The 26,131-nt window shown below is 45.6% G+C and overlaps 2 protein-coding genes across 2 annotated transcripts; one reads left to right on the top strand and one right to left on the bottom strand.

The window, feature by feature from the left end:
• The first annotated feature begins 915 nt into the window (after window positions 1-915).
• LOC135516245 (Y+L amino acid transporter 2-like) lies at window positions 916-18,198 on the top strand. The gene is given in 12 exon segments (XM_064940394.1): window positions 916-1,026; window positions 1,362-1,669; window positions 4,506-4,737; window positions 4,739-5,156; window positions 11,796-11,921; window positions 12,180-12,324; window positions 15,159-15,282; window positions 15,477-15,580; window positions 15,736-15,832; window positions 16,218-16,367; window positions 16,840-17,023; window positions 17,341-18,198. Coding segments are annotated over 10 exon segments (1,509 nt in total). The 5' UTR covers window positions 916-1,026; window positions 1,362-1,669; window positions 4,506-4,653; the 3' UTR covers window positions 17,418-18,198.
• Window positions 18,199-18,399: 201 nt separating this feature from the next.
• oxa1l (OXA1L mitochondrial inner membrane protein) lies at window positions 18,400-26,057 on the bottom strand. The gene is made up of 10 exons (XM_064940395.1): window positions 25,350-26,057; window positions 24,427-24,561; window positions 23,723-23,999; window positions 23,415-23,558; window positions 23,151-23,236; window positions 21,778-21,942; window positions 21,399-21,503; window positions 19,365-19,527; window positions 19,108-19,188; window positions 18,400-18,932 (listed from the first exon to the last, which is right to left on the bottom strand). Exons 1-10 carry the CDS (start codon window positions 25,458-25,460, stop codon window positions 18,790-18,792), a joined length of 1,410 nt encoding a protein of 469 aa, XP_064796467.1. The 5' UTR covers window positions 25,461-26,057; the 3' UTR covers window positions 18,400-18,789.
• Between the last annotated feature and the right edge of the window lie 74 nt (window positions 26,058-26,131).

The raw sequence follows: 26,131 nt of genomic DNA, 5'->3' as shown, positions 1-26,131 counted from the left end.
AAAGTACATTATTTTCTTTAGGAATGTAGTGAAGTAAAATAAAAAGTTGTCAAAATTATAAATAGTCAAGTACAGATACCCAAATAAACTACATAAGTAGTTCTTTAAAGTATTGTTTACTTAAGTACTTTACACCACTGTCAACGATCATGAATCACTTCAGATGAAGTTTCAAAATAATGTTCCAAAACTAATGTTAATTATTTAAATATCTAACTACATGCAGAACAAAGTTCAAAGTTCTGCCAATCATGAACACTGACTCAACACAAAAGCAGAGATACCACAATAAGTCTAATGATGTTTTAGAGGCAAGCTAGCAACTGGAAGATTGCCAGTTTGAATCCCGGGTCTGATGGAAAAAATCTGTCAGGAAGTGAGCTGGCAACTGGAGTGTTGCTGGTATCAAATCGTAGATACCATTACCTACCGTTGTGCCCTTGAGCAAGGCACGCAACCCCCCCACAACAACAGATCGTCGGGCACCCTCTCCAAAACCTATATGTGTATGTAGGTGTCTTTCAGAGGGTTTGGGTTAAAAGCAGAAGTCAAATTTCAGTAATTGGAAAAACAGAATTATCTTAATCTTTAATTCTCAAACCGTTCATTTGTCAACGTTGAGGAATTGGAGGTGTGTAGCAAATTATGACCAGAAGACGGAGCTGTGTAACCAATTTTGGGCTCCCTTATCAATTACAATGATTCAATGCAGATAGTTCCTCACGTGTCTTCATCATTAAATCAAGATAGTTAACTATTTGATTCAACAATAATATACTGGTTTCAAATATGATCACATGGCATATACAATAAGTTAGGATAGTAAAGAAAAATTCTAAGTGGCTTCGAGTCCTCGACATCCTTTGAATCGTACTTGAATCATTTCTTAGAGTGATTCATCATTCATTTGATTCCCACGCTGCTTTCTACTGTGCCAGATTATTGACGATGGCGAGCAAAGAAACATCAACAACATCATTGCCTAACATAATAGCCCAAAACTAAAACAAGCATCACCATCAACAGGTAGGCTAAAACAAGAATTAAATGGTCATGTTGACTTTAATTGCCACATCAGAAAGTATGCGTTAACTTGTGTTACAGTATTGCTTCCGTTCCTTTCCTCGCCCCAACCTGGGCTTCAACCAGGGTCCCTCTAAAATGCTACTAGCGCGCACCGCTAAACCAGCCAGTTCACACCGGTTACACGTTTGAATAGCCGAGTAAACATGATCAGGCCTGTTACTGCATTATTCATCAATTTGATGGGAAACAATACATTTGACAGTGAAACCCATTATCAGAACACAGGGGCATTATCCTCCATCTCACTCCTCTTCTTTTCCCTGTCTCCTTGGTAGCATCTGGGACAGAAAACAGGTACACAGTTCATCAGCTGATCAACTGTGTACCTTCAGACTCCGGTAGGAGGGCGAGCAGGTTGGCTGAAGCCAAGTCAGAGCAGAGGACGCGGCGTGACGGACAGATAGGGAAGGGCATCAGTCGAGAGCGCACAGATATATTTTGATCACTTTGTTACAATAGTGAGTAAAACAATGTGGGATGAAATGAACGTGGTATAAAAAGCTGCCACATAGGCTTTCGAGAAGAAGAGCAAGAGGACACCCAAGGAAAGGAAGCCAAGTTCAACTATAGCCACCTGGAAAAGGTAAAACCCCTGAATTAATTGGCATGTAACCTAACTAATCTACAGTAGCAATGCAGGGTTTTTACATATATATTGTATATTTCAAATACAGAGTATGTAGTTTGACTGTAATTGTACATTTTACTATCTGTTTAACACGTGTTTTTTTCCAGGAGCTATCGTTACATTACATATGAACTTCTAATGGCATTCCTATGTAGCTAACGTTCATCAATAAAAATGGGTGGTGTCAACTCTGCAGCTTTGCAACGAATAAGTCTCTGAGTTGGCCGAATGATTTCCGCTAACTTGTCATACTGAATAGTTTATTTCTAGCTTTGAGAGAGTGAGTGAGCGAGAGAGGAGATCAGAGAGTGAGCGAGAGAGATCAGATCAGAGAGTGAGAGAGATCAGATCAGAGAGTGAGCGAGAGAGATCAGATCAGAGGGTGAGCGAGAGAGATCAGATCAGACAGTGAGCGAGAGAGATCAGATCAGAGAGAGAGCGAGAGAGGAGATCAGAGAGAGAGCGAGAGCATATATTTCAGGTAGGACAACCTTGAGTGGTATATCTCTTTGAGTAGACTACTTATCAGTGCCTGCTTGGACTTTGCACCTCACTTCCAGGGCCTCTACTTGTGAACGTCTCCTGCCCTTCTGCCCTGCCTTTGTAATCACGCGCTGAGACTAGGCTATCTCCTGTCCTCCCCCAATCACTCTTTCTTTTCAACTGAACTCACATGCCAGGGCTGTCTATCGAGCTGCACTACTTCGCCATCTCTCCCCTTCTCCCCCACCCCGTCTCAACCCCACCACAGACTGCGTAACCTACATCTTATACTGAATTCATTTGAGCTCTCTTTTCCTGGCGTTCTATGATGTAAGGTGGATTCATGTGATCAGACCTGTTTTTACTTCCTGTGTCAGGAGGACGATGCTCTGTCCCTGTTATATGATATGACTGCCTGTCATTGACCTGTTGTTTTGTACTGGAATTGATTTTCTCCAGAGCCACACAGCTCTATGGATTGACTCTGATTCTCTCTCACACACACTCATTCACTCCCACCTGTTTTCTCCAAAAAATGTTGTTCTTCTGATGGTACGTGTTCTTTTTCTATCAATTGGTCAATATGTCTATCTACTTCATTGCTCTCTTTGTCTCTACCAGTCTCCTGTTACTGTTTGCCTCTGGCCTAATTGTGTTCTGGTCTAATTCTGTGTTGTTTTATCATCCCCTGTCTTGCTCTACAGGCCAAGTACTGTTCATCCAGTCCAATCAGCATTATTGTTCACTACGACACAGTTCCGTGGTCTATTCATATGTTTTTCAATCATCTCCCTCCCCTACCCTTCAGGGATCCCCAAAAACAACTTATCTTGTACCAGAAATAGCCATTAAGTAGCTGGTGGCCCTTGCCCTGGCCCCTCTCTCACACAGAGCAGTATGTATGTGTGTGTGATAAAACTGTAGCTAGCCCAGGACCCCTGCCCGGCCCTGGCCCCTCTCTCACACAGAGCAGTATGTGTGTGTGATAAAACTGTAGCTAGCCCAGGACCCCTGCCCGGCCCTGTCCCCTCTCTCACACAGAGCAGTATGTGTGTGTGTGTGTGATAAAACTGTAGCTAGCCCAGGACCCCTGCCCGGCCCTGGCCCCTCTCTCACACAGAGCAGTATGTGTGTGTGTGATAAAACTGTAGCTAGCCCAGGATCCCTGCCCGGCCCTGGCCCCTCTCTCACACAGAGCAGTATGTGTGTGTGATAAAACTGTAGCTAGCCCAGGACCCCTGCCCGGCCCTGGCCCCTCTCTCACACAGAGCAGTATGTGTGTGTTATAAAACTGTAGCTAGCCCAGGACCCCTGCCCGGCCCTGTCCCCTCTCTCACACAGAGCAGTATGTGTGTGTGTGTGATAAAACTGTAGCTAGCCCAGGACCCCTGCCCGGCCCTGTCCCCTCTCTCACACAGAGCAGTATGTGTGTGTGTGATAAAACTGTAGCTAGCCCAGGACCCCTGCCCGGCCCTGTCCCCTCTCTCACACAGAGCAGTATGTGTGTGTGTGATAAAACTGTAGCTAGCCCAGGACCCCTGCCCGGCCCTGGCCCCTCTCTCACACAGAGCAGTATGTGTGTGTGTGTGATAAAACTGTAGCTAGCCCAGGACCCCTGCCCGGCCCTGTCCCCTCTCTCACACAGAGCAGTATGTGTGTGTGTGTGATAAAATTGTAGCTAGCCCAGGACCCCTGCCCGGCCCTGGCCCCTCTCTCACACAGAGCAGTGTGATGTGTGTGTTGTTTTGTTCATTTGCTGTCTGTCCTGACTGAGCATGTGTGATATACTGGAGCTGATGCACTAAGATGCATTAACACAGCATGTGTCTAGTCATTCAAACTCCACACATGCTGCTGAAGGTAATGAACTTTGCAAAACATGACGCTTCGGGTCAGCATGCTGTTGACTCCTAGTAAAGCTTGGTGTATGTCACTGTAGAATAGTTACAGTTCAGACTAAAAATATCACATTGGCAGTCAGTGACAGCCGGTAATGAGCGTTATAGTGTTGTCAGGCCTGTGTGCCTCTCTCTCTCACTCTGTCAATACACTTAAGCTTAAAAGGTCATTTACTAAAACCCCTAATGGCTCTCAAATTGCCATCTGTGAAACCCTATCCGATAACCAACAGCGTGTGTGTGTGTCTGTTAACATTTGTGTTTGTGAATTGTATTCAGTTAGTTACCAAGGTATCACAAACAAACATTTATGTACAAAAAAAGAAAAAGAACTGAAGGTTCCATTTGATGACAGCTTGGTTTCCACGGCAACACCCAAACACTCTCTTGTATATCTCTTTTTTCCACAGATGTCAGAGGGACCCTCATAGCTGGAAAACAACTTTACCTAAGCTCTTATAACCAATCCTCTCCACCAACTGACTGATTGACAGCCACCTGGTCCAATCACTGTTGCTCTCTTCCCCACATCCCATCTCCAACCTCCACTCCACCACAATGGCATCCTACAGCCCCGCCCCCACGCAAGCACACGTCACCAACGGCAGGTCGCCATCGCTCAAGTCGGGCGACTCTGGGGGCGAACGATTCCATGAAGCTGAAGAAGGAGATCTCTCTCCTGAACGGCGTGTGTCTCATCGTGGGCAACATGATTGGCTCGGGCATCTTCGTCTCGCCTAAAGGTGTGTTAATCTACAGCGCCTCCTATGGGCTGTCGCTGGTAGTGTGGACCATCGGCGGTATCTTCTCTGTGTTCGGGGCCTTGTGTTATGCCGAGCTGGGGACCACCATCACCAAGTCAGGGGCCAGTTATGCTTACATCCTGGAGGCCTTCGGAGGGTTCCTGGCCTTCATCAGGCTGTGGACTTCCCTGTTGATCATAGAGCCCACCAGCCAGGCGGTCATAGCCATCACCTTCTCTAACTACATGGTGCAGCCCGTCTTCCCCACCTGCATAGCCCCCTACCTGGCCAACCGCATGCTGGCAGCGGCCTGTATATGTGAGTATGTTATAGTCATTGTGTAGGGGGTGTTCTTGTTGGTGTGTTGGTGCAGTACTGTTCCACTGTCTCTACTGTAGCTTGGGCCCTGGGTTTTTCCTAACCACTGGAAATTATCAGGAAAAAGTCTGGCCCCAACCATAGTATTGGCAAGGACTTTGCATACAGACTGTGTGTGCGTTCACAGTCCCGTTTGTGCTACACGTGGATATATGGGTTTATGCGCCTCTCTTTGTGGGAAAGGGGAAGAGAAAGTAAATGACGGCATACCCACGTTCAAGCACCTCAGCAACCGAAGGGAACACTAGAGGTTGAAAGAGGAAGAGCGAGGGGAGGACAGAGACAAGACTACAACACGTGCTTCCTGTCTAAAAGACCGAAGATAGGGGAAAGGAGAATCCACTCAACTATTTTAAAATGTCTGTGTGACTTGTCTTATCACATGACCTGACCAGATAAAACTGCAAGCATAGCCCGTAACCCATGACAACAGTGTACTGTAAATTGATAAATTTATACACCAAGGGAGACGAGGATGAATAGAGATTAGTAAGGTAATATGTAGAGAGCAGAGTGGGAGTGTTGAGACATGGATATTGTTCTAGCTGATGAGTAGAAAACTGGACCTCAGCACAACCACTCACAGTCATATTATTCTTGTGAGTTTGACAGACATTAGTAGGTTACGTATAAGACAGACTACTGGAACAGATTGATGTTGGCTCCCGAGTGGCGCAGCGGTCTAAGGCACTGCATCTCAGTGCAAGAGGTATAGTACCTGGTTCAATTTCAGGCTGTATCACGGCCGGGATTGGGAGTCCCATCGGGCTGCGCACAATTGGCCCAACGTCGTCTGGGTTAGGGCCCAACCCTAACCAACTAACCCTCCCCTCACATCTGGTCCAGATCTAGACTATCCAACAGGACCAACCTGATCTACCCCCTCCCACCCTTCTAGCCTTTCACTGTCAATACAACCACGCCTTGGACATCTGTGTGGCCAGCTACGCTCTGTCAGTCATCTGTTAGTCCAGATCACTCACTGTCTCTGTCTGGACCGGTCTGGGTGGTGTGATATGTTATGTTTAACCTTTTACTGCAGTGGGCTAAATCAGGGTCACATACAGTGTTTCTTGGTAGTCTTAAACAAATCTACTTTGAAACAAAAGTATACACCTCACATACATGGTTATGGGCTTAAAAAGAAGACACCTGTACCATGTCAGATATAGAGTTTTGCGTATTGCACTTTATATACATCACACAAGACTGAAATACACTACATGACCAAAATGTGGACACCTGCTTGTCAAACATCTCATTCCAAAATCATGGACATTAATATGGAGTTGGTCTCCCCCTTTGCTGATATAACAGCCTCCACTCTTCATGGAAGGCTGTCCACTTGATGTTGGAAGATTGCAGCAGGGACTTGCTTCCATTCAGCCACAAGAGCATTAGTGAGGTCGGGCACTGATGTTGTTAGTCCTGGCTCGCAGTCTGCATAATAGGGCTCTGTGCAGACCAGTCGAGTTTTTCCACACCGATCTCGACGAACCATTTCTGTATGGAACTCACATTGTGCACAGGGGCATTGTCATGATAAAACAGGAAAGGTCCTTCCCCAAACTGTTGCCACAAAGTTGGAAGCACAGAATTGTCTACAATGTCATTGTCTGCTGTACCATTAAGATTTCCCTTCACTGGAACTAAAAGGCCCAGCCAGAACCATGAAAAACAGCCCCAGACCGTTATTCCTCCTCCACCAAACTTTACAGTTGGCACTATGCATTGGGGCAGGTAGCGTTCTCCAGTCATCCGCCAAATCCAGATTTGTCCGTCGGACGACTGCCACATAATAAAGAGTGATTCGTCATTCCAGAGAACGCGTTTCCACTGCGAATCTCCCGACGAACATTTATTGTGCTGACGATGCTTCCAGAGAAGGTTTGGAAAGTGAGTGTTGCAACCGAGGACCGACGATTTTTACGGGCTACGCGCTTCAGCACTCATCATCCCATTCTGTGAACATCTGTGGCCTACCACTTCACTTCCCAAAAACAGCAATTACAGTTGCATGGGGCAGCTCGAGCAGAGCAGGAATTTGCAGAAATGACTTGTTGGAAAGGTAGCATCCTATGACGGTGCCACGTTGAAAGTCACTGAGCTCTTCAGTAAGGCCATTCTACTGCCGATGTTTGTCTATGGAGATTGCATATCTGTGTGCTCGATGTTACACACCTTTCAGCAACAGGTGTTGCTGAAATAGCCAAATCCACTAATTTGAAGGGGTGTCCACATACTTTTGTATATACAGTGCCTTGCAAAACTATTCTACTTATTTTGTTGCATTACAACCTGTAATTTAAACAGATTTTTATTTGGATTTCATGTAATGGACATACACAAAATAGTTCAAATTGGTGAAGTGAAATGAAAAAATTACTTGTTTAAAAAATATTTATAACTGAAAAGTGGTTAGTGCATATGTATTCACCCCCTTTGCTATGAAGCCCCGAACTAAGATTTGGTGCAACCAATTACCTTCAGAAGTCACATAATTAGTTAGATTGCACACAGGTTGACTTTATTTAAGTGTCACATGATCTGTCACACGATCTCAGTATATATACACCTGTTCTGAAAGGCCCCAGAGCCTACAACACCACTAAGCAAGGGGCACCACCAAGCAAGCGGCATTATGAAGACCATGGAGATCTCCAAACAGGTCAGAGACAAAGTTGTGGAGAACAGATCAGGGTTGGGTTATATATTTTTTAATCAAACTTTGAACATCCCACGGAGCACCATTAAATCCATTATTTAAAAAATGGAAATAATATGGCACCACAACAAACCTGCCAAGAGAGGGCCACCCACCAAAACTCACAGACCAGGCAAGGACGGTATTAATCAGAGAAGCAAAAAAGAGACCAAAGATAACCCTGAAGGAGCTGCAAAGCTCCACAGCGGAGATTGGAGTATCTGTCCATAGGACCACTTTAAGCCATACACTCCACAGAGCTGAGTGGCTCGAAAAAAAGCCATTGCTTAAAGAATAAAATAAGCGAACATGTTTGGTGTTCGCCAAAAGGCATGTGAGAGACTCCCCAAACATATGGAAAAAGGTACTCTGGTCAGAGCTTTTTGGCCATCAAGGAAAACGCTATGTCTGGCGCAAACCCAACACCTCTCATCACCCCGAGAATACCATCCCCCCCAGTGAAGCATGGTGGTGGCAGCATCATGCAGTGGGGATGTTTTTCATCGGCAGGGACTGGGAAACTGGTCAGAATTGAAGGAATGATGGATGGCGCTAAATACGGGGAGCTTCTTGAGTGAAACCTTTTTCAATCTTCCAGAGATTTGAGACCGGGACGGAGGTTCACCTTCCAGCAGGACAATGACCCTAAGCATACTGCTAAAGCAACACTTGAGTGATTTAAGGGGAAACATTTCAATGTCTTGGAATGACCTAGTCAAAGCCCAGACCTCAATCCAATTGAGAATCTGTGGTATGACTTAAGATTGCTGTACACCATCAAAACCCATCCAAATTGAAGGAGCTGGGGCAGTTTTGCCTTGAAGAATGGGCAAAAATCCCAGTGGCTAGATGTGCCAAGCTTATAGAGACATACCCCAAGAGACTTGCAGCTGTAATTGTTGCACAAGGTTGATCTACAAAGTATTGACTTTGGGGGAGTGAATAGTTGTGCACGCTCAAGTTTTCAGTTTTCTTGTTTTATTTCTTGTTTGTTTCGGGTTATATTTCGCATGTTGTGTAAATCAAGAGATACATACAACCCCCACCCCCTCCCTCCCCCCACAAAAAAATACATTTTAATTCCAGGTTGTAAGGCAACAAAATAGGAAAAATGCCAAGGGGGTTGAATACTTTCGCAAGCCACTGTATAGTGTATAACAAAACCATTTGACATAGAAACACTGGATTTTCTGCAGGTTTTTAAAAACAATGTTTATTAATTATGAAAAATATAACATTCCACCCATGACGCCACTAGAAGGCAATTTGGTAACTTGACTGCAGGAAAGCTAAGAAGACCTCCTTTTTATAGAAGACTGATTTGGTCTATACCTTCATGTCTCTCCATACCTCGTTTGGGGGAGGAAGCACGAGACGGTGTTATGGTTCCCCAGTGGTTATGGGAGTTATGGTCAATGATGTACATTGGCCTGTATGTGTATATTTATGGTTAAAATTAGGACACTGACAGCGTAACAACACTAGGAAAACCGCAGGGCGCTATTATGAACCTTCTTTGTCTGGACCCTCTCTTTCAAAGATAATTAGTAAAAATCTAAATAACTTCACAGATCTTCATTGTAAAGGGTGCTTGTTCAATGAACCATAAACAATTAATGAACAGGCACCTGTGGAATGGCCGTAAAGACACTAACAGTTTACAGACGGTAGGCAATTAAGGTCACAGTTATGGAAACTTAGGACACTAAAGAGGCCCCTCTACTGACTCTGGAAAAACACCAAAAGAAAGATGCCCAGGGTCCCTGCTCATCTGCATGAACATGCCTTAGGCATGCTGCAAGGAGGCATGAGGACTGCAGATGTGGCCAGGGCAATAAATTGCAATGTCCATACTGTGAAACGCCTAAGACAGCGATACAGGGAGACAGGACGGACAGCTGATCATACTCTCAGTGGCAGACCACGTGTAACAACACCTGCACAGGATCGGTACATCCGAACATCACACCTACATGACAGGTACAGGATGGCAACAACAACTGCCCGAGTTACACCAGGAACACACAATCCCTCCATCAGGGCTCAGACTGTCCGCAATAGGCTGAGAGAGGCTGGACTGAGGGTTTGTAGGCCTGTCGTACGGCAGGTCCTCACCAGACATCACTGGCAACAGCGTCGCCTATGGCCACAAACCCACTGTCGCTGGACCAGACAGGACTGGCAAAAAGTGTTCTTCTGGTTGGATTCACGTTCATTGTCGAAGGAATCGGCGTTACACCAAGGCCTGTACTCTGAGGCAGGACGATTTGAAGGTGGAGGGTCCGTCATGGTCTGGGGCGGTGTGTCACAGCATCATCGGACTGAGCTTCTTGTCATTGCAGGCAATTTCAACACTGTGCGTTACAGGGAAGACATCCTCGTCCCTCATGTGGTACCCTTCCTGCAGTCTCATCCTGACATGACCCTCCAGCATGACAATGCCACCAGCCACACTGCTCGTATTGTGCGTGATTTCCTGCAAGACAGGAATGTCAGTGTTCTTCCATGGCCAGCGACGAGCCTGGATCTCAATCCCATTGATCACGTCTGGTGTAGTGTGTGAGATATATAGGGTGTCTCTAAAACGGCACTGATGAAAAGTAGTTTACTACATAGGGAATAGGGTGACGTTTGGGATGTCACCATTTTGAAAGGATGGATACATTGATACATTGAATACATATTCAATCAGTGAAAGGGTGAACAGTAATGATTCAGACTAGACCATCCTATGAATCTATCTCCATGTAACTTTATGAACTTGAAGGAACAAACACTGATAAGGACAGAGAGAGAGAGAGCGAGAGATAAGGTTAACTGGAAAACATGTTTTCTTAAAACTGGGGGAGCAGTGTACAAGGACACAGTTAGCAACTGTCTGTTTCTGTCAGTAAGTCGATTGGACTGTCAGGCAGCCAGTCTGTATTTGTCAGTAAGGTAGTCAGTCAGGCAGTCAGTGTGTATTTGTCAGCCAGGAAGCTAGACAGTCAGTCAGTGTGTATTTGTCAGCCAGGAAGCTAGACAGTCAGTCGGTGTGTATTTGTCAGCCAGGAAGCTAGACAGTCAGTCAGTGTGTATTTGTCAGCCAGGAAGCTAGAAAGTCAGTCAGTGTGTATTTGTCAGCCAGGAAGCTAGACAGTCAGTCAGTGTGTATTTGTCAGCCAGGAAGCTAGACAGTCAGTCAGTGTGTATTTGTCAGCCAGGAAGCTAGACAGTCAGTCAGTGTGTATTTGTCAGCCAGGAAGCTAGACAGTCAGTCAGTGTGTATTTGTCAGCCAGGAAGCTAGACAGTCAGTCAGTGTGTATTTGTCAGCCAGGAAGCTAGACAGTCAGTCAGTGTGTATTTGTCAGCCAGGAAGCTAGACAGTCAGTCAGTGTGTATTTGTCAGCCAGGAAGCTAGACAGTCAGTCAGTGTGTATCTGTCAGCCAGGAAGCTAGACAGTCAGTCAGTATGTTAGTGCTTTGACTAATGTTTTGTCGAGGTCTTTAAATAATTTCAAGGAGTGCACTTTATCTGTCTGTTCTTTCCTTCTGTGGAAAACAACTGTCTGGACTGCTGCAGTCAGCAGCCTCATTTCCTCAAGCTACGCAGACTCTAAAACTAGAACACACACACACGTACATGTCAGCGTAGTGGCCAATCAGAGTCCAGACTTGCTCATCCACAAGGAATTCTGACTCTCCCAGGGACCCCGTTATGTAGATAGAGAAGCCTACACTGAGGTATAATGGTGTTGCTATAGTAGGCACCTCAGACCCATGCAGCTCAGCCCCACAATGCAGTGTGTGTGTGTGTGTGTGTGTGTGAGCGTGCTCCGTCTCTCTGTCTCACTCTGCAGTAACGTAGGTCTTAATGTCTGTGTTTCTCCCACAGGTTTGCTGACCTTTGTGAACTGTGCCTATGTGAAGTGGGGGACGCGTGTCCAGGACTTCTTCACCTATGCTAAGGTCATCGCCCTCATCGCTGTCATCATCACCGGCCTGTTCAAGATAAGCCAAGGTACCGGTGACAAGATGTCTCCCACTCAATACAAATCACTAATATCGTACACATATTCACCCATCCATCCACTATATGGTACATTCACAGACACAGACAGGCACACTGTGAACACTCGGACATGTTCCTTCACATACATTTATTTGACATAACTTACATATTTATATCTTATATTGACATGCATTCATTTGCACCAGTGAATGTATGTATTTATGTACGTATTATAATTGTGTGTGTGTGTGTGTGTGTGTTCCTCAGGTCAGACACAGAACTTTGAGGGCATGTTTGAGGGCTCGTCGACGGATCCAGGAAACATAGCTCTGGCGCTTTACTCTGCTCTGTTCTCTTACTCCGGATGGGACACACTGAACTTCGTCACGGAGGAGATCAAAAACCCAGAGAGGTTAGGGGGGAGAGAGGGAGGGCAGGATAAAGGTACCAGTGGGCAAAGGGTTAACCCTCTGTAAGGAATGAAGTGAAGGAGTAGAGGATGGGTAGCAATGAGAGTATAGTGAATGGAGGCTTAGATATATGGAAGGAGTTAAGGCAGTGGTGGAAAAAGTAGACAACTGAGTAAAGATATCTTAATAGAAAATGACTCAAGTGAAAGTTATCCAGTAAAATACTACTTGAGTAAAAGTCTAAAGGTATTTGGTTTTAAATATACTTAAGTATCAAAGTAAATGTTATTGCAAAAAATATACTTAAGTATCAAAATCATTTCAAATTGCTCATATTAAGCAAACCAGAAGGCACAATGTCCTTGTTATTTTAATGTATGGGTAGCCAGTGGCACACTACACCACACAGACATAATTTACAAATGAGTCCGCCAGATCAGAGGCTGTAGGGATGACCAGGGATGTACTCTTGATAAGTGCGTGAATTGGACCATTTTCCTGACCTGCTAAGCATTGAAAATGGAACTACTACACCGGCTCTGACGCTCGTCGGATGTGGCAGGGCTCGAAAACTATTATGGACTACACAGGGAAACCCAGACGTGAGCTGCCCAGTGAGCCTACCAGACCAGCTAAATGCCTTTTATGCTCGCTTCGAAGCAAGCAACACTGAAGCATGCACGAGAGCACCAGCTGTTTTGGATGACTGTGTGATAACATTCACAGGTCAACATTCACAAAGCCACAGGGCCAGATGGATTACCAGGACGTGTACTCAAAAGCATGCATGGACCAACTGGCAATTGTCCTCACTGACATTTTCAACCTCTCCTTGACTGAGTCTGTAATACCTACATGTTTCAAGCAGCCCACCATAGTCCCTGTGCCCAAGGAAGCGACGGTAATCTGCCTAAATGATTACCGCCCCGTAGCACTCACGTCGGTAGCCATGAAGTGCTTTGAAAGGCATCAACAGCATCCTCCCGGATACCCTAGACCCACTCCAATTCAGCATACCGCCCAAACAGATCCACAGATGACGCAATCTCAATCGCACTCCACACTGCCCTTTCCCACAAAAGTAACACCTATGTGGGAATGCTGTTCATTGACTACAGCTCAGCGTTCAACACCATAGTGCCCACGAAGCTCATCACTAAGCTAAGGACCCTGGAACTAAACACCTCCCTCTGCAACGGGATCCTGGACTTCCTGACAGGCCGCCCCCAGGTGGTAAGAGTAGGCAACAACACATCTGCCACGCTGATCCTCTACACAAGGGCCCCTCAGGGGTGTGTACTTATTCCTCTCCTGTACTCCCTGTTCACCCACGACTGCGTGGCCAAACACGACTCCAACACCATCATTAAGTTTGCTGACGACACAACAGTGGTAGGCCTGATCACCCACAACAATGAGACAGCTTATAGGGAGGGGGTCAGAGACCTGGCAATGTGGTGCCAGGACAACAACCTCTCCCTCAATGTGAGCAGGACAAAAAAGCTGATCGGCCTGCCTTTTCCTGTAGTCCACGAACGGGGCCCATTAAGATCAACGGGGCTCTAGGAGAGCGGGTCGAGTGTTTTCAAGTTCCTTGGTGTCCACATCATCAACGATCTATCATGGTCCAAACACACCAAGACAGTCGTAAAGAGGGCACGACAACACCCTTTCCCCCACAAGAGACTGAAAAAATTTGGCATGGGTCCCCAGATCCTCAAAAAGTTCTACAGCTGCACCATCGAGAGCATCCTGACCAGTTGCATCACTGCCTGTATGGCAACTGCTAAGCATCTGACCGTAAGGCACTACAGAGGGTAGTGCGTACAGCCCAGTGCATCACTGGGGCCAAGCTTCCTGCAATCCAGGACCTATATAATAGGTGGTGTCAGATGAAAGCCATTAAAATTACCCCATGTGTATATATATATAGCCTCATTGTTGTTATGTTATTGTGTTACTTTTTATTATATTTTACTTTAGTTTATTTGGTAAATATTTTCTTAACTCTTCTTGAACTGCACTGTTGGTTATAAGGGCTTGTAAGTAAGCACTTCACGGTAAGGTCTACACTTGTAGACGGCGCATGTGACAAATAAAGATTGATTTGATTTAATACTTTTTTCAGCCAGGGAAAATGTATGGAGTAAGAAGTACATTATTTTCTTTAGGAATGTAGTGAAGTGAAAGTTGTCATAAAATATGTATAGTATAGTAAAGTGCAGATCAACCCCATAAAAGACTTAACGTAGTACTGTAAACTATTTTTTACTTAAGTACTTTACACCACTGAGTAGAAGGATGAGAGGGCATAGGTGTAGAATGGAGGGAAGACTTGAGAGGATGCAAGTGTAATAAGGAGAGGGGTAGGAGTATGTAGGAACATATGGAGTGGTTGCGATTGGTAGAGAATGTCAAGTAATAGTGGTTTGATGAGGAAAGGATGGGAGGTATGGAAAGGGATAACCTACTGAATGGGTAGTCGTGTTTTATCCAGGGGAAGGCGATGGGCTCTTCCTCCTGAGGGAAGGATTTATCTGATCCCCCTTGGCTCTGATTCGCACACTTAAACGCTGATGAAATGGAGCAAGACAGACATGACTGGATCACAAGCTACTTCCAGGAGTTCTCAGGCAGATTACGTGACAAGCACACCCCGCCTCCTCCCTCTGCTCCTCCCCCCTACTCCTCCTCCGACTCAACTCTTGACCCGTTCACTCATGGAGAACCCTGGATGTATCCGAGCCATTCTAAATGTTTTCGTACTTGCTGTGTTGTTTTCTAAAAATCTAAGTGTCTCTGTCTCCCCCTGGTGTTTTGTTTGTGTGATCTACAGGAACCTGCCCCTGGCCATCGCCATCTCCATGCCCATCGTCACTGTGATCTACATCCTGACCAATGTTGCCTACTACACTGTGCTGCCCATTCCCGCCATCCTGGACAGTGACGCTGTGGCTGTGGTAAGTTCACTTCGGATCGAAATAGGATTCCCTGTACATGACACAACATAAAGCCGGTTCTATACAGTATGTCAGATGTATACAATTCTATCCGCAGTATCATCCCATTGAATAAGCCCTAAATGACTTTGTCATAGGATGTACTGTAAGCGTTTTGAATTGGTGTAGTATAAGATCTGTTTTTATTCCCCCAGACGTTTGCAGACCAGGTGTTTGGCGTGATGAACTGGACCATCCCTCTAGCGGTGGCTCTCTCCTGCTTCGGAGGACTCAACGCTTCTATCCTGGCTGCCTCCAGGTGAATTAGAATGACATGACGGATACGCGTCTTAACTATCATTATCACATCATCATCCTCCTCTTCATCATCGTTACTGTTATCACTGATCCTCTCCTCCTTATTTGACCAACACGCGATAACCCTGTGTGTGTGTGTGTGTGTGTTCCCTGCAGGCTGTTCTTCGTGGGCTCCAGGGAGGGCCATCTCCCAGACTACCTCTGCATGATCCACGTCACCCGCTACACCCCCATCCCCGCACTGCTCTTCAACGTCAGTCATCCCGCAAAACCAGTCTCTGTGTTTTTGTGTGTGGGGGGGGGGGGGTGCGTCTGTCTGACTGTCTGTGTTGAAAAATGGACATTTCCATTTGTTTTCATTGTTCAGTTTTGCATTTGTCCGAGTTCTGTGTCAACGTTCTGCTTCTGCGTCTACCGAAAATTCACCCATTGTTTTGTCTGCCTCCGGGTTCCGTCTGTCCCAGAAATCTGCCTACCTGTCTCAGCAGTCCTTTATTTTAACCCGTTGTTCTGTCTGCCTCAGCACACTGTTTGTCTGTCTGTCCTGTAGAGTTCAGCTCTCCCTCTTTCTACAGTGTCTCTGAAACATAGTCTGTATGTACAGTATATTGACATAGTGCTGTTGCTCTATGCTATAGGGTGCCATGGCTCTGGTCTATCTGTGTGTGGAGGACATCTTTAAACTGATCAACTACTACAGCTTCAGCTACTGGTTCTTTGTGGGCCTGTCTATCCTGGGACAGCTGTACCTGCGCTGGAAACAGCCAGACAGAGTCCGACCCCTCAAGGTAACACAATCGTCCACACATTCACCTTTAACACCAATAGGCTCCACACAAAACACTGTAGCCTATAGACATATTCAAATGCAAACTTCCATTGGTGTTGTAACGTCTGAAGCGTTTGTACTGTAATTCACAATAGTTTTGAATCTCTTTCACTGTTTGACGTCAATACCCGACCCTGTTTGATAGTTGTGACATAACTCTTCTTCTGTCTTTCCCTCTCTCTCTCTCCCTCTCTCCCTCCATCTCTCCCTCTATCTCTCCCTCTATCTCTCCCTCTATCTATCTCTCTCTCCATCTCTCCCTCTATCTCTCTCCCTCCCTCTATCTCTCTCCCTCCCTCTATCTCTCTCCCTCCCTCTATCTATCTCTCCCTCTATCTATCTCTCCCTCCCTCCATCTCTCCCTCTCTATCTCTCCCTCTCTCTCTCTCCCTCCCTCTATCTCTCCATCTCTCCCTCTCTCTCTCTCTCAGCTCAGTCTGTTCTTCCCGATTATCTTCTGTTTCTGCACCGTGTTCCTGGTGGTGGTTCCCATCTACAGTGACACTATCAACTCTCTGATTGGCATCGGCATTGCCCTATCAGGAGTCCCCGTTTACTTCCTGTGTATCTACACTCCCGCCACCAAAAGGCCCGTGTGGCTCCGCAGGTTCTTTGGTAAGAATCAGATGAATGTTTGAATTTAGTATAGTGTTGCAAAAATCTGGGGACTTTACCCAAATTCCCAGGGTTTCTGGAAAATCCCAGGGAATCTACTAAACCAGGATTTCTGGAAAACCTGGGAACTTTGGGGAAATTACTAGAATTTTACAACCCTAGTTTGGTATGACATGAGTTATGTAAGTACATTATTTTGTATGCCTACATTTTTTTATGTACATTCTTCAACCAAAGTGCACTTCTCATGCTATTGCTAATGTCACTACATTGATGATGTATTTGATGGATAGGTCTCTCATCCTCTCTCCCTCTAGCCAACTTTGGTCTGTTGATTCAGAAGGTGTGCTATTCTGTTGTGACTGAGTTGGATGTCATAGAAAAGTTGGAGTGAAGAGATAAGAACCAACACACTGAAGACGCACAAAACACTCCCTGGCCAGTATTTCCCTCAGCCATGGGCTGCTGATTAAAACGGCAGCCATTCATTGGACCAAATCTCTGGCCAACCAATTATCGCCATGATATGTTCATGTTCATTGGACGATGGGGTCGTTCTACGGCCAGGATGACACTCCAGCTGCCTCTGAGGAGGATGTTCCACACACACACACTCCTGATGTATCAATACTAAACCATTCCTATGCCTTACATGTTTTACTCAAATACTGATATTTATGATCTTTCAATGTAGGCACAGGCAGCCCAATTCTGATCTGTTTCCACTAATTGGTCTTTTGACCAATCAGATCAGCTCTTTTGCCAATAATTGGGCAAAATATCAGAATGGGGCTGCCTTTATAAACACAGAGGTATAAGTCTACTAATACCTGTGAAGTGGCATTAATAAAATGTCACTATTGAATAACAATAGATACTGAAGACATGTAGGAAAGAAATCTAATTAGAGGGTTAATTTGTTTTGTGGGTAGGTAGATCATCATTGAAACAGCACTGCTGACAATAAATGTCGTCTTTGGCATCACCTGTAGTGAGGACTGGAACAGTAGAATAGTAGAATATAGGTTGCTCTAGACACTTTTTTGTGTTCTATGTAAATGTCTGTCCCACCTGAAGCTTTTAAGATCTTTGTGAAGCAAGGGGGGGGTTGGTTGAGTCGATGGTTAGTCAAAGGTTTTCACTGTATTTATAATAAATTACTGATAGAAATGTTACATGACTGACTTTTTCTTCTTCTAAATTCCCACCATGGATGAGTAGAATACAGACAGTAGTTGTAACCAAAGCGATAAAATAGGTATCGACCAGGTTTTAGAACAGCTGCCATGTTAGCGACCTTTATTTTCTAAATGTAACAATACGAGACCACCGCCGACAAAATGAAATGACCCGCTGTAAACAAGCAAAACAGGGCAGCGAATTTAACATTTTTAATGATTAGCATTCAAGTCAAAAAATTGGATATCTGCTTTAACTTCTTAGCTCTTGAAAACTATCAAATAAGAACAGCACAACGGGGAACGATCAATTGTGTATATATATATATATATATATAACTTAACAATTCCATTGCAGTCATTCCAATGGATATAATCAACTATACGTTTTCCTGTTTTCAAATCAGAATTCAGGTTGTCATAATGTACACAAGACGTTTTAAGGCAACAGAAGAGTTTGCTCTTTATTTAGACTACATTTATGACAAACCCTGTGCGCCCATGTCCTGTCTACCAATCCCTCCACACACTTCTCACTCAATAAATATGCACACATAATTCATTGGGCCTTCAAACTGTCACTCTTCTTCAACCAATAGTCTCCTCCCATGGCCTCTTCTTACCACCGGTTGCCGGGGATGCTTGTTTTGCTTTGGCTGACTTGGTTGCTGCTGCAATGGATGGTGTCGACTGCTGTAGAGGGTTGTGAGTGAAGGTCTGTCTCAATGGACCTGGTTGAAGAGCAAAAATATTAGGCTCAATAAAAATCCACAGAGAAACAAAAGCGTATATCTAAATGTATCAAAGAGGGTGTTAAAACATTCCATTTAGGAGTAAAACACAGTAACGGTAAACATTGTTGATCCTAAGAAAGGTGTTGTGGTGAAAAGGCACCTGTGTTCTTACCTTTTGATGCAATATCCAGGTGGTTCTTGATCCTCCTCTCCCTCTCCTCCAACTGCTGGGCAAGCTGAGCGTTCTTCCAGCCTATAGGAGGGACAGATGACCATGTTTTAAAAAAATGGGAGGAAAGAGAATGTGTGTGAGAGAAAAGAAATGAAGGGGGAGAAAGAGAAGAGAGGAAAAAAAGCTAATCCAACCACGAAAGAGAATCCTATTTTGACAGGTGATGACACATCCCCCATCAGTCCCACCACACCCACCCTTCTTGATGGTCTCGAAGAAGCCGTCGTTCTGGGGCAGGGCGGAGGTAGGGTGTTCGATCCTCTCTGGGATCCTCAGCTTCTGTCTGACCAGGGGGTGTTTGAGCAGGGCCACCTGGGCCAGGGAGAAGCAGTTGGACGTCATCCAGTACGTAAACACCGCCTGGGGGACGGAGGCAGAGAGGAGAGGAACATGTCAATCAACCAATCAAATCAATGAAATGTATTTATAAAGCCCTTTTTACATCTGCAGCTGTCATAAAGTGCTTTAATAGTAATCCCCTGGCCTAGACCACAACAAGCAAACAGAGGTGGAAGCAGAGGCATGTTTGTGAGATCACCCGACTAGCTATGATGCTTAGTCAAACAGACACACCTGTAACACAGCGAACCTGCTGGTGTTTTACCTCAATGAGACTAACCTGGATAAATAAAGGTTGAATAACAATGGCATTGGGGGGGGGGGGGGGGATCGTGAGATTGGAAGACTGGTTCCATGATGCTCAGTCAGACAGACACATTGACCCTATTGCTTTTTGACCCCAATGAGACTAACCTGGATAAATCAAGGTTGAATAACAATTAAATGAACAAGCGTATCCAGGGCTACTAAATACATGTTATTGTTTGTAGAGGATGTAATGTAATATTATGATATTGCCACAGGGGGGAGCGAGCGAGAGCGAGCGTACAGGCCTTCATGGGTCCAAAATGTTGAACCCTGGGCCTTTTCCACCTGGACCCAGTATATATTTTTATTTTTTTACACACTATGACTGACTCACCGCCAAACCGGTCATGCTGGAGGATGTTGCAGGCAGCAGAACATTCTCCACGGCGTCTCCAGACTCTGTCACGTCTTTCACGTACTCAGTGTGAACCTGCTTTCATCTGTGAAGAGCACAGGGCGCCAGTGGCGAATTTGCCAATCTTGGTGTTTTCTGGCAAATGCCAAACGTTCTGCACAGTGTTGGGCTGTAAGCACAACCCCCACCTGTGGATGTCGGGCCCTCATACCACCCTCTGACCGTTTGAGCAGACACATGCACATGTGTGGCCTGCTGGAGGTCATTTTGCAGGAATCTGGCAGTGCTTCTCCTTGCACAAAGGTGGAGGTAGAGGTCCTGCTGCTGGGTTGTTGTCCTCCTACGGCCTCCTCCACGTCTCCTGATGTACTAGCCTGTCTCCTGGTAGCGCCTCCATGCTCTGGACACTACGCTGACAGACACAGCAAACCTTCTTGCCACAGCTCGCATTGATGTACCATCCTGGATGAGCTGCACTACCTGAGCCACTTGTGTGGGTTGTAGACTCAGTCTCATGCTACCACTAGAGTGAAAGCACCGCCAGCATTCAAAAGTGACCAATAATATATCCCATTTAGCAGACGCTTTTGTCCAAAGCGACTTACAAGTCGGCTGGGGCCACTAATTTTACATATGGGTGGTCCCAGCGGGAATCGAACCCACGACGCTTGGCGTTGCAAGCGCCATGCTCTACCGACTGACCCACACAGGACCAAAACATCAGCCAGGAAGCATAGGAGCTGAGAAGTGGTCTGTGGTCCCCACCTGCAGAACCACTCCTTTATTGGGGGTGTCTTGCTAATTGCCTATAATTTCCACCCGTTGTCTATTCCATTTGCACAACAGCATGTGAAATTTATTGTCAATCAGTGTTGCTTCCTAAGTGGATAGTTTGATTTCACAGAAGTGTGATTGACTTGAGGTTACATTGTGTTGTTTAGTGTTCCCTTTATTTTTTTGAGCAGTGTATATAATTAATATAGAGACCCACTTCCGAACGGTCCAAAAGACAACTACACCCGTTCTGTAAAGACCTGGTCGGATCCAGGCCCGGTCCAAGTGAGGGAAGCAGCAGAAAAGGCTATTTTTAAGCTACTTTATTAACTGGAGCAGATAAAGTGCGAGGGAGAGAAGGTAGAGAGAGGCGCCGCTCTAGCAGGGACCGTGCTGTGTGTGTAGGCTACTGAGAGAGAGAGAGAGAGAGAGAGAGAGCGTGCGAGAGACTGACCGTGGGGAAGTTAATGGTGAGAGGGAGGATGACGAAGGGCATGATTCTGAACACTGTCTTCATGGCTTTCAGGTTAGGGTTGTCCACACCAGACTCTGCCCCCAGCTGAGGAGAAGACAGGCAAACAGACAACAGGTAGGTGTTATTTAGGCTCAATACTGTTATTCCAATGTAAATACAATGTTATCAGTGACAACATTATTCATATTTTTGCGTGATTCAATAAAACATTTTTTTTAAATTGTCAATTTGATTGTCCATTTTATTAATTAAAATCAAGACTGCTTATTTTTTAGGGTCAATACAGCTGGCCTCTAAAATCATCAACTGACCACAAGAAAATACTTTCCTAGTAGACGCGGCAACACCATTACCATACCTCCAGTATAGCGAACATGGTCCCGGTCACAGCAATGGGGAGAATGTAGAAAGGATCTGCTGCTGTGAGGTCTAAGAACCACAAGCAACCTCCTGTCTGCATACTGGGGACGGGGAGGTAGGACATCTTTCTGAGAGCGATGAAGAAGGAGATAAAGACTGGAGTCTGGAAAGGAGGAGAGGGAGATAGAGAGAGAGGGGGGGTAGTGACAGAGAGGTGTAAAAACATTGACAAAGCATAAAACATTGAGGAGATACTATAGATACCAGGGAGAGAGAGACGGGGAGAGAGAGAGACAGGGAGAGAGAGAGACAGGGAGAGAGAGAGACAGGGAGAGAGAGAGACGGGGAGAGAGAGAGACGGGGAGAGAGAGAGTCAGAGAGAGAGAGTCAGAGAGCGAGAGAGACGGAGAGAGATGGCGAGAAAGAGAGAGCGCGAGACGGAGTGAGTGAACGAGAGGGAGAGATGGAGAGAGAACGCGAGATGGAGAGAGAGACGGAGAGAGAGAGAGCGAGACGGAGAGAGAGAGCGAGACGGAGAGAGAGAGAGAGACGGAGAGAGAGAGAGCGAGCGACAGAGAGAGAGCGAGCGACAGAGAGAGAGCGAGCGACAGAGAGAGAGCGAGCGACAGAGAGAGAGCGAGCGACAGAGAGAGAGCGACAGAGAGAGAGAGAGCGACAGAGAGAGAGCGAGAGAGCGACAGAGAGAGCGACAGAGAGAGCGAGAGAGCGACAGAGAGAGCGAGAGAGCGACAGAGAGAGCGACAGAGAGAGAGAGAGAGCGACAGAGAGAGCGACAGAGAGAGCGACAGAAAGAGAGAGAGCGACAGAGAGAGCGACAGAGAGAGAGCGACAGAGAGAGCGACAGAGAGCGACAGAGAGAGAGCGACAGAGAGAGAGAGAGAGCGACAGAGAGAGAGAGCGACAGAGAGAGAGAGAGCGACAGAGAGAGAGAGAGAGAGCGACAGAGAGAGAGAGAGAGAGAGCGACAGAGAGAGAGAGAGAGCGACAGAGAGAGAGAGAGAGACAGAGACAGAGAGAGAGAGAGAGCGACAGAGAGAGAGAGAGAGAGAGAGAGAGAGAGAGAGAGAGCGACAGAGAGAGAGAGAGAGAGACAGAGAGAGAGAGAGAGAGCGACAGAGAGAGAGAGAGAGCGACAGAGAGAGAGAGAGAGAGAGAGAGAGAGAGACAGAGAGAGAGAGAGAGAGACAGAGAGAGAGAGAGAGAGAGAGAGAGCGACAGAGAGAGAGAGAGCGACAGAGAGAGAGAGCGACAGAGAGAGAGAGAGAGCGACAGAGAGAGACGGAGAGAGATGAGAGAGAGAGATCGAGAGACGGAGATCGCGAGCAAGAGAGACAGAGCGCTGTAATTTACCTGCACCAAAGGGACAAGGAAGCCACGGAGAGGGTTGACGTCATGTTTCTTCTGGAACATGGTCAGGTCAGAGTACGCCTTAGCAACTAGGAGACACACAGACATATTACCTTGAAACTGAGGGAGACATCACACACTAAAACTGATACTGAGTTGCAATGTGACATGAACAAGGAGTTACATAGTGGATAAATGCAGAGGGATGATCCAGATGAGTCATGAAATGGAAATGAGTTGAGCAGGAAAGAAAGAGAGAAAACTAACAGTCGAACTTGTTTCCACTCTGTTTGGCCTCGTTCATCTTGTTGGTGAGTTTAGTCATCTCTGGCATAACGTTGTTCAGCTTGGCCGCCTCCCTCTGACCCTTCACGATGACCGGGAACACCATGATGCGAGCCAGCACTGTGCCTGGGGTGTGTTTTTTAGTGTGTTTGTAGGAGAGAAACAGAAATGGACATAAGAAAACTCAGAATAGATAGAAGTCTGGTAGCTGACTGAAGTCTGGTAACTTTAATAAGCTAGACAGGCTGAGGCAAACCACAGTGAGAGCTCTGATGATGAGGCTGCCTCACCTACAACAATGGCTCCCCACCACGGCATCCCAATGTCCACATGCATGAACTCCAGTAGGTTCTGGACCAGGCCAACAGGAGTGGCGCTCCCCAGGCCCAGCTCTGATAGGCTCAGCTCTGCTCCCACCCCCTGCAGAATATCCACTGCGGTTGGTGCAGCCTCTAACACCTGCTCGGCGATTGGCTCTGTGTTAATAGAGGCGGGGTCAACGACGACAGGGCTGGCAATGGATGCTTCCAGCACTGGAGTTGCCGTAGGTATACTTTCACTTGGGACCTGAAAATATAACATAGCTTTTATTTTATATGGTGGTGATCATCTCTTTCACACACCAGGTGGAAGGATGTCCAAAAGGGACAGGACAAACTATTATCCCAGAGGAAGTGTCTTAGAGTTTGACCAAATGTATCAACTTTCCAGGCAATTGATCAAGGTGTAATAACCAGAGCATCCTCTGGTGTAATGTTCTAAAATACTTTACTTGGCTGTTCCTGCCTGACTACATTGCAGATGCCTGCCAGATATTACAATGCTTGAATAAAGGGTTTAACCTATCAGCTTTCTACATCGTATGATATAGCAATATGGTGCCCAACTGCAGTCAATGGCGTTGCACACAAACCCATTGGATGACGTAACGCAATGTCTGTAATGTAGTCAGGCGGGAAAGCCAACACTGTGCTGTACATTGACACCGACTCACCTGTGAGCTGTTGTGCCTGACGGACACAGCGCTGACCAATAATAACCGTCCATTGTGACGTCGACCGAGAACAGCTCTAGTTGTAGGACTCCTGCACTCTATTACTGTGTGAAGATGGGATCTCTGTAGAAACCTCTGTTTAGGAGGGTGACACAATAACATGAATGGCCTACAATGAACTACAGTACACGAACAACAATCGCATGTTTACAACAATCAGATGAAGATACACCACCACCTTCTGGTCCACTTTACCGTGTGGCTCATTGCAGGATAGGTTGACTTTGACAATGCAGCAGCAATTGCAACAGAGTCAATAGACTGAACGTTACATATGTATAGCTATGAGAGCTGTATTGTGGTTTGTTTCAATAGTCTGACGGAATGATTACCATATCACAAATCTCAAGAAATATGTTGACTTGGGGGCTGAGGAAGGCTCATACACAACGTTATTGTTTGCTTGTCATATACATGTTTACATATCACAAGGCTGTATCATTCATAGAAAGCAAACGTTAGCGTTCCCATTTCAGCCGGTAACAAGCCAACGTTAGCGTTCCCATTTCAGCCGGTAACAAGCCAACGTTAGCGTTCCCATTTCAGCCGGTAACAAGCTAACTTTAGCTACCAGCTAACTAGTTAGCATGTCATAATTGACTGTCTGGACATGTCAAATTGTGTATGTAGACAGGCGACCCAATCAACTATCAACAATGATGTAAGCATACATGCGAACAATCATATTCCCCGATTCCTGTGTGTGGCATGTAGCTAGATGTTGATACAAATGTTAATTCACTTGCTAGCTAACGTTAGCTGGACATTGTCAAAGTCACAGACATGCGCTTGGCGTGCTGTTTAGAATCGCCGTTACTGCTTGACGCCAGACAAACACACGAATTCAAGAGCACAAGTCAAACCTGGTTCCATCTCTCTGTAAATGAAGGGTTGCTTGCACTTGATATTCCACTTTGTCTTAAAAAACATCTCGTTAGACAACCCGGAGTCACTCCACTCCTGATCGCAGCCATGTTGGAATTGTTAGTAAAAAAAAAAAAAGTTTGTACGGAAAGCGTACATGGTCTTACCAAATTCGTATTATCCTTAAACGCATTTTAATATAAATTAAAACTAGCAGGTAGACGTATATTTTATTCACACAAAACCTATGTAGGCCGATATGAATCTTACTGTTAAAGGGGCAATCAGCAGTAGATACATCCATTTTTGGACTTGTACATTAATGAAATGTACCCATTGATTCTTGAGAATATAATTTATAAATGCCGCATGAGTTTATTTCAACTGTGGTAGTCCATCAGAACCCAAGAGGCTACATTACTTTGTTTTCTATCATCTGTTAAAAAAACGATTATCAAGACTGTTTTTAATCTGTAATGGTCCTGTGTTGTATAAGGTTAGGATGGACATCTTTCATTGTTATAAACTATGACCGTTACTTATAAACCCTTATAAAGGGTAGTGTTACCAATAAAGGACCAGGGAAGATAATCAGATTATTTACTACTTTGAAATTTTGTTTCAAGCATAACCTGGAATCTACACTGAGGTGGAGTAATAGTGAAATTGAGAGATATTCAGTGTGGCCAGATTCTAGGCTAGTTAGTATACTGTTCTACTAGTGTTGGGAATTGTCTTATTCTTATGTGTAGAATCAAAGATGAAATTATGAAATTGGACA

Source organism: Oncorhynchus masou, chromosome 27, assembly GCF_036934945.1.
Source record: "Oncorhynchus masou masou isolate Uvic2021 chromosome 27, UVic_Omas_1.1, whole genome shotgun sequence".
Lineage (NCBI taxonomy): Eukaryota > Metazoa > Chordata > Actinopteri > Salmoniformes > Salmonidae > Oncorhynchus > Oncorhynchus masou.
This window is presented reverse-complemented; position numbering and strand designations above follow the sequence as displayed.

Excerpts from the sequence above, each read along its gene's own strand:
- oxa1l (XM_064940395.1), bottom strand. The coding sequence starts at position 25,460 with ATGGCTGCGATCAGGAGTGGAGTGACTCCGGGTTGTCTAACGAGATGT. Across the intron at positions 24,000-24,426 it reads TCAGGCACAACAGCTCACAG|GTCCCAAGTGAAAGTATACC; the intron begins GTGAGTCGGTGT and ends TTATATTTTCAG. Across the intron at positions 21,504-21,777 it reads CCATGTTCGCTATACTGGAG|CTGGGGGCAGAGTCTGGTGT; the intron begins GTATGGTAATGG and ends TCTTCTCCTCAG.